At 55.6% G+C, this 12,399-nt stretch overlaps 1 protein-coding gene across 4 annotated transcripts in view; it reads left to right on the plus strand.

Moving 5' to 3' along the window:
* The window catches only part of Foxp4 (forkhead box P4), a 35,382-nt gene extending 27,385 nt beyond the window's left edge, over positions 1-7,997 (plus strand). For 2 of the 4 annotated variants that reach the window (XM_032900557.1, XM_032900558.1), the window contains exons 9-16: positions 506-589; positions 714-918; positions 1,001-1,077; positions 1,767-1,868; positions 5,075-5,196; positions 6,659-6,725; positions 7,157-7,326; positions 7,570-7,997. In XM_032900557.1, the coding sequence (XP_032756448.1) occupies positions 506-589; positions 714-918; positions 1,001-1,077; positions 1,767-1,868; positions 5,075-5,196; positions 6,659-6,725; positions 7,157-7,326; positions 7,570-7,717 (975 nt within the window). In that variant the 3' untranslated portion in view covers positions 7,718-7,997. The remainder of the gene's footprint in view (positions 1-505; positions 590-713; positions 919-1,000; positions 1,078-1,766; positions 1,869-5,074; positions 5,197-6,658; positions 6,726-7,156; positions 7,327-7,569) is intronic. The other 2 variants (XM_032900559.1, XM_032900560.1) reach the window with 1 other exon arrangement.
* The last annotated feature ends 4,402 nt before the right edge of the window (positions 7,998-12,399 follow it).

A 12,399-nucleotide genomic window follows, 5' to 3' on the forward strand; every position in this document is an offset into this window, starting at 1 on the left:
CAGATGGGGCAAAGAGTGGCCAAGGCCTTTAGCAAGTTTTCAGAAGTGAGGCATAGAGGAAACAGATGCCTCTGTGGGGAGGGGAGGGGTGTGGGTCTGTGTGTGAGAAAGGAAAGAGGTAGGGAAAGGGAGGGAGGTGTGTGTGTGTGTGTGTGTGTGTGTGTGTGTGAGAGAGAGAGAGAGAGAGAGAGAGAGAGAGAGAGAGAGAGAGAGAGAGATGGGAGAAGGAAGGTAGGTATGTGTGTGTGCATGGGAAAAGGGAGGTGGGGTGGGGAGAGGGTGTGTGTGTGTGACAGTGGGGAGGGGTGTGTGTGTGTGTGAGAATGTGTGTGGTGTGTGTGTGCTGTGTGTGTGTGTGTGTGTGTGTGTGTGTGTGGGTGTGTGTGTGTGTGTTTTGGGACTTTCCAAGGGGTCCTCCGGGGCCAGTGACAGGTAGCCTGTAGGGAGAGGATAAGGACCCATTGCCACCCTCACTGTGCCCCTCCTTGCCTGTGCCTTTTCACAGCTGGCCAAGGAGAGTGAGAGGCTGCAGGCCATGATGGCACATCTGCATATGCGACCTTCCGAGCCCAAGCCCTTCAGCCAGCCAGTGAGTGCCCTGCCCCCACTTCCCTGCAACCCCGCCCCCCCCCAGCCCTTCCACAGCACAGCCCTGGCCCTCAGGGAGCAGCCACTTTTGGTGCTTTTCTCAGCACCTACCCGGTTGCTCACAGCTGAACCCAGTCCCTGGCTCCTCCTCATTCTCCAAGGTGACCGTCTCCGCAGACCCATTCCCAGATGGCCTCGTGCACCCCCCAACTTCAGCCGCTGCCCCTGTCACACCCCTGCGTCCCCCTGGCCTGGGCTCTGCCTCTTTGCACGGTGGGGGCCCTGCCCGCAGGAGAAGCAACGACAAATTCTGCTCCCCCATCTCCTCAGGTGAGGCTGCTATGGGAGGGCTGTGCCTCCCCCCATGTGGGTTCCCCATCTGGCTGCCTCACCTTCTGCCTGTCTCCCCCAGAGCTGGCCCAGAATCATGAGTTCTACAAGAACGCAGACGTCAGGCCCCCCTTCACCTACGCCTCCCTTATCCGCCAGGTAAGCATGGAAGGCAAGTTAGCTGCACGCAGGCCTCCCGATACCTGATCTGTAAGGTCCCTTCCTCCTGGGGCCGTCTCTTCCTCCCGCAGGCTGTGGCTTAGGCTGCCTGAGCTCACTGGGTATTTTCCCATCCAGTCGTACTGACCATATCCACAGTGTGACGCTCGATTCTACACATGCCCCCTTCTTCTTCTGTTCCTTCGCTCCTGTCCACAGTCCTCGTGATCTGATGCCACACTCGCTATTCATAAACGCACGGACATACTCTTACACACGTGGCTGTTCTGTGGTACTTCCTACAGGTGTCCATTTCTCTCACACTCTCGGGGCGCACTTTGCCCAAATAAAGGAAATTCCCAACCCCCTCAAAACTGGTGCTTACGTACTTCCTCAGGGTAGGGCACATGGAGCCCTGTTTCTCCCCTCACCCCCAACCCAAAGAACACCCCCAGGTCCCTTGTGCACATGTGCAGCCACTGGACGCCGGGCTCCCAATACCCTCAGCTCTCTTAGCTCATTCACTCCCAACTTGCCTCTCAAAAGACTCTACCCATCCGGTTCACATACACTGCCATTGGTTCCTGTCCTCATGAGTGAGTCAGGGGCTACCTAGAAGGGTGGAAACACAGGGCCGTGAGGCCTCCAGATCCAGGCTGAGGGTCTCTTTGCCCTTTCCATGCCTGCAGGCCATTTTGGAGACTCCAGATAGGCAGCTGACCCTAAATGAGATATATAACTGGTTCACCAGGATGTTCGCCTATTTTCGAAGAAACACGGCCACCTGGAAGGTAAGGCCTGCCCTATCCTGACTTTCTTCTCTACACTGCCACATCCTACTGAGACCAAGGCTACCTAACACTCTGTCCCCTCAACACTTCTGCAGAAATAGCCCCCTTGGGGGGGGGCACAAACAGCCCTCACCCCGATCCTCTCAGGAATGCCAGTGTTCCTAACTCCCTTTTTGTCAATCAAGGGCTTGGTGTATTGTCTCAGCTGGTCTTAAAACCCTGGGTTCAAATGATCGCCCTGCCTCTACGTCCCTGAGTGCCAAGATTTCAAGTGAGCATCACCACACCCAGTTAAGCAGTTGCTGGGCATGGAAACCAGCCCTTTGTGTGCTAGGCATGTACAGTGCCTTCCTTTTAATGACCTTGGCCAGCCTTCTGATGTTGCTTTAGTGGGAGGAATTACTTCTCTCTTGTATGGTACGAAGAATCCAGCCCCCTGAGACAGGGCCTCGGGAGGGTTGACAGTCAGGTTAGTGGCAGGTCCTGGGGTAATTCATGGGTCTAAATTCCATAACTAATTAAGTCCAGGGGGAGGCTGAAGGTGTATGCTGGCCACAATACATGGGTAGACTGAGGCTCATAGACCATACCCAGGGACACAAATGTATCGATACACACACCATCCAGCTACACCAGTGGCAGGGAGATAACTGTCTCTATTCAATTAGTCATGTAACACTTTCAGCCATAAGCATTTTCCTAGGAGACCGGAGGAATGCAGGGCCCTAGGAAAATGGGCCAAGGGCTGGGATGCCAAACCGTTCTGTGGTTGAGATAGGGTGTGCGTGCACACCACGTGTGTGTCTTACACAGTGCAGCAGGATGGGAAGGTGGTATCTAAAGTAAGGTGGAGTTGGAGGGGGCGTTGGAGTAAGGAGGAGGAGGTGGGGGTGGAGTATTGGACCTTTCAGGAAGTCTAGATACAGGAGAGGGCAGCTCTCTCAGAAACCTAATTGTATCCCTGGCTCTCGAGTCCCCCTGCTGGCTAGTGAAAAAACTGCAGTCAAACAGACCACCTCCTGCAACGTGATGGGTCTCTCTTAACTGTGTCCTCCGGCACCGCCCGACCACTGGGTGGGATCTGCAGTTGCCCAGCCTTTTCTACCGTGGTAATGTACAGAGGACCACTAAAAGGGCCTATCGCGCCATCTTTCTTTCCTATGCCAAGCTCCCAAAGCTTAGAGAGACTGTGTAGCTGGGGCAGCCACTCTGATTGGCTATGAGTGATGTCACTTCCTGGCAACCATGGCCCTGCCCTCTTTTTGAGGCAGCATCATGTTTTAGGAGCCACCTGGTCCAACGTCTAGGCCAGGTCAGACGGCAGACTTTACAGAAGATACAATCCCATCACCTAAAGTTGAATATAGTGTAGATAGCGCTGGTTCAGGTGGTTTTTACAGTTTCTCAGTGGCCATGCCGACAGCCTCCTCTTGGTCTCTGGTTCATCCCACACACACAACCCTAATCTGATTCTGATACAGTGTAGCTTGTTGCTACCTGCACCACCCAGGGGTGCCACACTGCCCTGTCAGGTTACTATGTGGCTTGAGATCCACACCGACTGAGAGTTCTTTTCAGCCACCCAACTTCATTCATGCTACTGGGGAAAATGTAGCCTGTGGTTTCTTCCCTCTGCCTCTGTCCTGCTCCTGCACCTTCTCCAGGTCACCTCTCTCTACATCATTTGGGTTTCTTGATCCCCACCCCCACCCCTTCTGGTCGCCTTCCATAGGCTATGCCGGCTGCATTAGACCTAGAGCATCCAGGCTCGGGAGTGGGCGTGTGCCAAGCCAGCTGCCATTTCTTAGGGACAGAGCTACCATCTGCCAAGTCGACGGTCCTCAGCAGCCCTCCCATGTCCATCCCCTCCTAGGGCCTGTGTTGTGGGCCCATCCTTTTGTTTACGCAGCCCTCGCCAGACCCCTTAAATTGCCGTTAATGTTTCAGCGTAACGAATTAGTCTCTCGTCACGAATCAGGCTTCGAAACGAGGGAAAAAAGCCCCGGCGAGGCCACCCTCGGAAATTGGGGTCATTCTCATTTGCAAGGTGGAGGATCGGAGCCCCGTAATGCGGGCAAATTTATTCCGAGGCAGGAGCCCCGGCGTGATTAGGCTCTTTGTAATTATCGCTCCGTGAGATTCCACTCCAGCCGCCCGCCTCCCTCGTGGATTAGCAAGCGAGTCGGAAAAATACACAGGATTTAATTAGAGGCAAATTAAAATTGGTAATGAAATCGGGCCAGTTGCAAGAGGCAAGAGTTGGATGGGAGAGAGGGAGAGGGGATCTCCAGGGGCACCCACTGCCCGCCCTGCCCGCTTTCTTCCCCGTTTAGAAATGTAAAGAGGAGACGGGCATAGGCGAATTGGAGGAGACTGGTGGGGGGGACAGGTAATGGGGACAGGGCTGGGGCTGCTGGCAAGAGACAGAAAAACTGAGAGCGGAGATATGGAGGTGGGACCAAGGGACCTGGGGACGGGAGATGGGTGGATCAGAGCCCTCACCCAGGCTTCCAGAGGGAAATGGGCCCAGCAGCCCCGCCCATGTGTCCTACCAACCAGGTGACCTCAATTTCTGAAGTTCTCTTTCCAGGAGGAGGTAGTGACAAGATGTCTTGTTGTCTCACCGTTGTGCGTTTAGGCTGTCTTTTTCAAGTCAGAACTTAGTTTCCAGGTGTATATTAGGCTCCACTCATACCTGTGCTCCCAGGAAGCTGTCTGTCCAGAGTCACAGCCCATAGCCTCGGCCCTCGGACTCCTAGGGGTTCGGTAAGGGTAGTGAGGGCTGTGAGTTAGCTGAAATGCTCCTTGTGTGCCTGAAGTACAGTGTCCCAACCTCTCCTAGCCACCAGGGTCGCTTTGCAATCTTAAAATCAGAAGTCAAGAATGATTTCTGCCAGTGCATTTGGTCAGTGAGAGTGGAGAAAGGAGGAACAATTTAATTTTGTTGACAACAGCATTTTCTTGAGACGGGGCCTCTATGTAGTCCAGGCTGGCCTGAATCCCCTATATAGACCAGGCTGGCCTCTGTCTCCTGAGTGCTCAGATTGAAGCATGTACCACCTCACCCTATCCGAGAACTTTACCTCTCACTATCCCTGTGCCTGGAACGTGGTTGTTGTTCCTGGGACATGACATGTGGGACCACGGGAGGATTCTCCATGTGTGTTCACTGGAACGGAGGTGAATCCCATTCACTGCCTCCCCAGAATGCCGTGCGCCACAACCTCAGCCTGCACAAGTGTTTCGTCCGCGTGGAGAATGTCAAGGGGGCCGTGTGGACTGTGGATGAGCGGGAATATCAGAAACGGAGACCGCCAAAGATGACAGGGTATGTGGGCCCTAGCTGGGTGAGCGGCCCCCAGCCTGGCCTAAGCCGGCTCAGCTCCTGCTTCTTGGGGACACCCTGGATTCCAAATGCCTCCCCCCAGAAGAGAATGAGTGTGTCAAGGGTGGAGGAGACCCGTGTGCTTGGCAGGGCACATGGACGTAACTGACAATCCTGAGATGGGCACTGCCATTATCCGCTCTCACTTCTGACTGAGAGAAGGAGTCACGGGGGACAGGGTACCAGAGAGATGGCGCCCACAGTACTCATGGCTATAGCTGGGGTGTGAGCTGGGGTGACAGCTGCCGTCCTAAACTCTTCCTGCCACAGAATGAGAATCCTGGACCCCACATCTTTATTTCACTGTGGAAGAGTTGAGTGGAGGGGCCGGGGGCTGGCAGGAAGCCGGTGGGAAAGCAGGTTGATGGCACAGCCAGGTCCAGGACCAGGCCTCACACCAGGCCTCACACCAGGCCGATGCTCTGTTTCAGCGCACAGTAGGTCAGAACCTTTCCTTATCACACCAGCAGCTGCTTTCTTGCCTACATACATTGTCCCCCGGCCCCGGGCTCAGGGGAGACCTGAAGTAGGCTAAGATACCTTTAGCACCTAATGTCTCTTCTCCCCAAGGACAGGCTTGCTGGGCAACTGCAGAGGAGCAGGGGAAGGGGTGAGATGGTGAAATGCCTTACCACACCCCACATTCCAGCCTGGTAGTGTTCTCTCATTGCCAGCCTGGACCCCGTTGCTTCTCTGCTTCTCCCCTCCTGTGTGACCTCTGAGAGGCCCTATGGGGGCAGGGGAGATCCCTAGCCTTGGCTTCCCCGGTACCACTGGCTTCTGGAGCCTGCTCTGTATGTGGTGCTCCTGGGGACACGGCTCATCTGTCCTAAGTTCAAGAATTCCGGAAAGGGGACTTTGCGTAGAAGGAGTAACATACAGCCATAGATCAGGCTCCACTTGCCAAACGTCAGAAAACAGGCATGGTGGTGTGTGTCCGTGATCCCAGTCCTCGGGAGAAGGAAGCTGGAGGGTCAGAAGTTCTCTGTTTTGTTTTGTTTTACCAGACAGGGTTTCTCTGTGTGGGCCTGGCTGCCATGACACTCATGCTGTAAACCAGGCTGGCCTCGAACTCAGAGATCCGCCTGCCTCTGCTTCCTGAGTGCTGGGGATGAAAGGCATGCCCCTTGGGGGTGCGGACTGGGATATGAGAAAATGGTCAGAGAAACTGCTGGCCATGCCCTGTGAGAGGGGAATTCTGGGAGCCCTGCTCCTGCTTCACAGCTCTCAGCCCCAGACAGCTCTAAGGCTGGAAGTCCCTGCTTTAAAAACAGAGCAGAGAGGATGACAAGGATCCAACTACAGACTCCATTAGCAACAGGGAGAGCGCATCTCCTCATCCCGCTCTGGGTCAGGGAAGGCCGCCTGTGGATGTGTGAGTTGACATTGCCTTCTCTCCCCTAGGGAGCCCCACTCTGGTGAAGAACATGATCTCCGGCCTCAGTTATGGGGCACTTAACGCCAGCTACCAGGTGACTGAGCCCGCCTGCTCCCTTCTGCACGGGCCCCAGGCTTTGCCTAGCCTCCTCCCCCAGAGGGAGTAGGTGGGAAGGAGGGTAAAGACCACACCCCACTCTGGCCTCCACCCCACTCCAACTCCATACCAGCGTGTACCTCTGATCTCAAGCCTGAGTTCAGGAAAGGGTGGGCATAGCACATACAGACTGACACAGACGACTGAGTCCCGTCCCTCATCCCCTCAGACTAGGGTCCTCTGTCCCTCGGTGGGAGGGGGTCATTGCCACGCTAGAATTTTCTAGAGAAGCTGAGCAGTGGGCTGAAGAGTTCTTGCTGGGGTGTGTTGGTGGGGGTTGCTAAACTAGATCAGTCCGCCCCCTGCACGAGGGCTCTGACAACAGGGAAGGGTCTCCAGCCACTGACAGTCCCACCCTGTTTGCTCCAGGCTGCCCTGGCAGAGAGTAGCTTCCCTCTCCTCAGCAGCCCCGGCATGCTGAACCCTGGCTCAGCCAGCAGCCTTCTGCCCCTCAGCCAGGATGACATGGGCGCCCCTGGGGAACCACTACCCAGCAATGGGAGCAGCAGCCCCCCTCGCCTCTCCCCTCCTCAGTACAGGTGAGCACACACAAGCCCCTGGGCTCATCCACCCCACAACGGCTCTGTGGAGCAAGCCGTCTCCCCCATCTTCATAAGACAGCTGCGGGCCTCCTCACAATTCTCTGTCCTCCTTCTCTCCCCTACTTCTGCGTCTCTCTCTCTCTCTCTCTCTCTCTCTCTCTCTCTCTCTCTCTCTCTCTCTCTTCTCTCTGTCTCTCTCTCTCTCTCTCTCTCTCTCTCTCTATCACCCTTTCCATGCAGTCACCAGATACAAGTCAAAGAGGAGCCTGCTGAGGCAGAGGAAGACCGACGGCCGGGACCTCCCCTGGGCGCCCCCAACCCCAGCACTGTGGGGCCTCCAGAAGACAGGGACCTGGAGGAGGACCTGGCAGGAGAGGACATGTCCTAAGGGCTGGGTGGGCAGGCAGGGCAGAACAAGACCCTGCCGCCCAGTCTGGACCCCGGCCCACCCACCCCACTCTACAGCCCCTCCAACCTCAAGGCACTTCGGGGACTTGGACGGGGGAGACCTGGGCCCCACGCCACCTGACTGACAGACGCCTGGGGTCAGGCACATCCCTGCCTCCCCAAGAGAACACAGAATCCTTGGACTGGGACCCATAGAGGACATGGAGGGCCCAGACCCTCTCAGCCCCTCCCTGTATTCCCAACCACCACCAGCAGCAGCAGGGCTCTCCCTCCCCACCAGCGCTCCCCTCCAGGGCCCCTTAGCACAGGGGAGACCCGCAGGCGGGGCTGAGCCACCCCCACAAGCCCTACCTTCATCCCCTCTGCCCTGTCAGTGGCAGAGGTTTCTGGCCAGAGGACCCTTCCTGGTTCATCTTCCCTCACCTTCTTTTCCCAACTGTGAAAATTAGTTCTCCAGCCCCAGCTTCCCGTTCGATGGGGCGAGCAGGCTGGGGGTACACCTGCAGGCCAGCCCCTCAGCTGCTGGAGTGGAGCAAGTTGTGCCCTACCCTCCCCCACCCCACACCCGACCTGAGACAGGATCCAGACTAAGCAGGCCTCCACCCCACCCTGTTTGCTGGGTACTCCTGCGGCACCCCGACTTGAGGAAGCACTGAGGGACCCCCATGCTGGGCACCTTCAGAGCCGTGTGCATAGGTGGCCTCTGCCCAGAGCATCACAGCATGGAGTAAGCCAGGCTGGAACTACCCTCACCCCAGCCTATGGGTCCCCTGAACTGGGGTCCTCTCACCCCCCTCAGCACCCCTTCCTGTCCCCCCTTCCCCTCCCCTCCCAGTTAAACGGATGACCAAAGACCTTTCTTATGCCGGAAGCAAAAACCAAAACTTTTTGTTGGCTTTTTCTTTTGCCGCCTCCCCGAGCATCCTGCCCTCCCAACCCTGCCTCCTGGCCCCAGGCTGGAAGCCCCCCCTTCACTTAAGTTATTGTTTTAAACCAAAGTTTACAGTGTCTGTTGGTGGCAAGACCCCCTTTCTTCCCTCCCCCCAAGGGTCCAGGGGTCCTATTCACTTCCCCCTCTGCTCTTACCTTGCCTACGGAGATAGGAGAGGGCAGAACCCTGCCCCAACCCTGGGCTGCTTTCTGAGGGCGCTCCTCAGATGCCTCCATAGGACCAAGTCCCCATCATGCCGGGAGTGTGGATTCTAGCAGAAGAGCTAGAAACGATGAGATTCCACAGACCCCCTATGGGGGACCCACAACCCAAGGCCACGCACGGACTGGGTGTAAGGGATGCCTAGAACACCCTGACCAGGCCCCTTCCCTTAGAAAGACTTCTTGGATATTTCCCAGGAGAACCCCACATTCACCACCAACCCTCTATCCCTACCCTACACACAAGCTGCCCTCCTGAGAGGCAAGGGGCACCCCCCGGCCTTCCCCTATGTATCCCCACCTGTGTTCCGTTTGACCAGCACAGAATTATTAAAATCCTCTATTTACCGGGCCCTGTGTGTGTCACCGAGGTGAGAAAGGAGAGGGCCCTTGGAGCCAGATGACCTGCTGAAGGCAGGAATGGCAGGCGAGCCTGGCACAGGTGACCCTGGGTTCCTCCTCTCTCAGCTGTCACTGTGAATGCCAGGCCTCTGAGTCCTGAGTGCCAAGCCCTGGGTTTGCAGCTCAGATTGGTGATAGGGTTTTTCTCTGCCAGGGCGCTCTGTTCCAGCTGGGAGAGTGTTACAGCTCATTCATTACCTTGGGGTCTGTCACTGTGGCTGTGCTGCTCCACACATGGTGCCCTGCTAAGCCATCATGTCCCCTGGATGGGTATATGCGCATCATGACACTACAGGGTGGGTTTCCTGTTTGCGCTAAGGCGCATGTGTCTGCAGAGGCACAGTGCAGGTGGCTCTGGGTTAAGACCAGATGGTTTAACCCATTCGGGGAGACCCTGGGTAGTGAGGAGGAGGAAGAGAGAGGAGAGAAGTGGCCCAACTATTAGTCCCAAGGTGAGTTCTACCCATGGGCGACGTCATCTTTGAATACTGCTCCCCCCCGGGGCACACACTAGGGTCTCACCTCTCATGCCAGTCGGTGTTGATTTGCCAGTGCTTGGGAGGTTGACGGGCTAGCGGGAATGGGGGATGGGGCGCAGGAAGAGAAGTAGCAAACCTAAGTGCAATCTCCCTGCAAGCTACCGGGACTTTCCAGCCTCTGCAGCTGTGGCACGGAAGGCCTGCTGACCTCCTCTCCGCTCTAGTTAGCATCTAACATAGCCTCACTGACCCCTCTCCCCAACCTTAGCGCCTCCATTCCTCCACCTGGTCCTCTATACACTTGGCAGGAGTCTTGAGATATATCTCCTTGAGCCTGTCCATCCCCCCTACACACACACACACACACACACACACACACACACACACACACACACACACACACACCATCTGGAGAACCGGCTCCTTTTGTAGACCCGCAGACGGTCACGGGTGCGCATGCGCGCCCGCACACACAGCCCACCCTGACAGGCCGCACTACCCTGATCTGCCCTCCCCTCTCTCCAAAGGGCAATATGGTGTCTGCTTACTCTCGACAGCACCTGCAGCGCAGTCTAACCTGACATGACCTCTTAACACCTTTGCCCTCCTTTTCCCTCCCAGACCCACAGAAGGCCCCAGGAGAACCCGGAGATGTTGGCTGCCAAGCACCTAACTCCCTTACCCTACCCCTGAAAAAAGAGGATCTGTTCGGATAGTAGTTCCTAGGGGCAGCCTGCTTGCACAGACCCTAAAAGGGACAAGACGCCATCCTTTCCCTAACTCCCAGCTTTGTACTCAGGATAGTTCTCCCGGTAGTCTAACTTCAGTTTCTCCTGCTTCAACCAGAATTCTAGTGGGTTTTGTTTTCGTCTTTGCATTCCTCCATAGAGTGATGGAAATGTTTATCAGAAATATTAAACTACGTCGAGAAGAAGAGTGAAGATCTACTTGGATGTTGGTGAAAACTCTCCATACAGTATATGACATAGGAAGTTGCTAGGATCGTTGAGCTTAAGTCTTCCGGCTTTGTTTCTGAATCAGGATCTTCCTATTCAGCCCTGGCTGTCCTGGGACTTAGTATGGAGACTGGGCTGGACTCCGACTCCGGCGAGCGGCCTGCCTCTGCCTCCCCAATGCCAAAATGACAGATGTCTGCCGCCATGCACCAGCAGTCTTTCTGTCACCTTCCCACCAGGAACTCCTCCATGCAGTCTAGCTGCCTACTCTTGTTTTATTTACAGGGTCCTGTTATTTAATTTATTTTTTAAAGGTTATTTTACCTGTATAAATTTCTTGCCTGCCTGTATGTAAGTGCATTATGTAAGTGCCCGGTGCTGCAGAGGCCAGAGAAGGGTATCACATGCCCTGGAACTGGAGTTAGAGATGGTTATTGAGCCACCATGTGGGTGCTGGGAACCAAACTCCAGCCCCCCACAGAAGCAGCCAGTGCTCTGAACTGCCGAGCCTTCCCCCAGCCCGAGTCCTTCCCCCATTGCCTAGGCTGCGGCCAGCACCTGGTCCTGGTCTTAGCATGTCTGGCCCTGGTGGAGAAGCTCTCTGGAACCTTCCCTCCAGAGCCCACTCTGTCCCAGGGCCTGTTGTCCGGGGCCGGCAGAGGGCGCTTCAAACAAAGCGGACCTGCAACGCCGGCCGCTGCGAGCTCAGAGGGTGGAGCTAAGTCCTTTGAGAAGCCCTTGCCTCACCCAGGGTTTCTGTGGTTGGTTGTTGGGGCTTTCCAGATTCTTCCAGCGTGTGGCTTATGAGATATTCTACAGAAAATCGGAAGGAAGGAGGAAGAGTGTGGGGACCCAAAGACCGCCCCACCTGCTCACTCGGGTCACAGGAGGAATGAAACCAGTTCTAACAGTAATTATTATCAATATTTAGCCTAGTGTGGTGTCCTGTACCTGGGATCTCAGCCCGTGAGAGGCAGGAGGATCAGGAGTCGAAAGGCATTCTGATTCATACAGACCTAGGCCAGACTGAACTACACAAGACCCGGTCTGAAAAATATCCCTCAAAAAGTATTAACATTTAATGAGACTCTACTGTGTGCTAGATGCTTCCAGAAGCTTTGCATTTCATTCCCCACAGCTCTGGGTTAGATATTGTATCCCCATTTCTCAGATAGGGAAATTGAGGCATGGTCTAAATAGCTAGCAGGTTAGTCTTCTGATAGCAGTGGCTCATACCTGCTGTCCCAGTATTCAAGAGGCTGAGTTGCAAGACCAGCATTAAGTTCAAGGCCAACCTGGGCTACAGAGTGGGAAGGGGGCTAAATGTGCCCCCTGGGGGGAAAAGAGAGATGCTTGGTACCTGTTGCCTTCGAGATATTTAGCATGGAAATTGAGGTACAGAGAGCCTCAGAGGCTCGGTGGCTTTCCGAGGCCCCAGCTGATCTCTTCCCTAGGCAGAATGAGGTAAAGCCGGGTTTGCAGCGGAGCAAGGCTGAACCACCCTGAGGAAATAATCACACAGGGCCTGAATGCAGCACCTCCGGGCAAGGCAGACAAAGAGAGCCTTGTCCAGAGTGGGAGCCGATGGCCCCACATGTGCATGCACACACGTCATTGATTGGTTTACACCCTGAGGCCCCATCCACAGGTCTCAGAGAAGTCCCACCACCACT

Source organism: Rattus rattus, chromosome 4, assembly GCF_011064425.1.
Source record: "Rattus rattus isolate New Zealand chromosome 4, Rrattus_CSIRO_v1, whole genome shotgun sequence".
Lineage (NCBI taxonomy): Eukaryota > Metazoa > Chordata > Mammalia > Rodentia > Muridae > Rattus > Rattus rattus.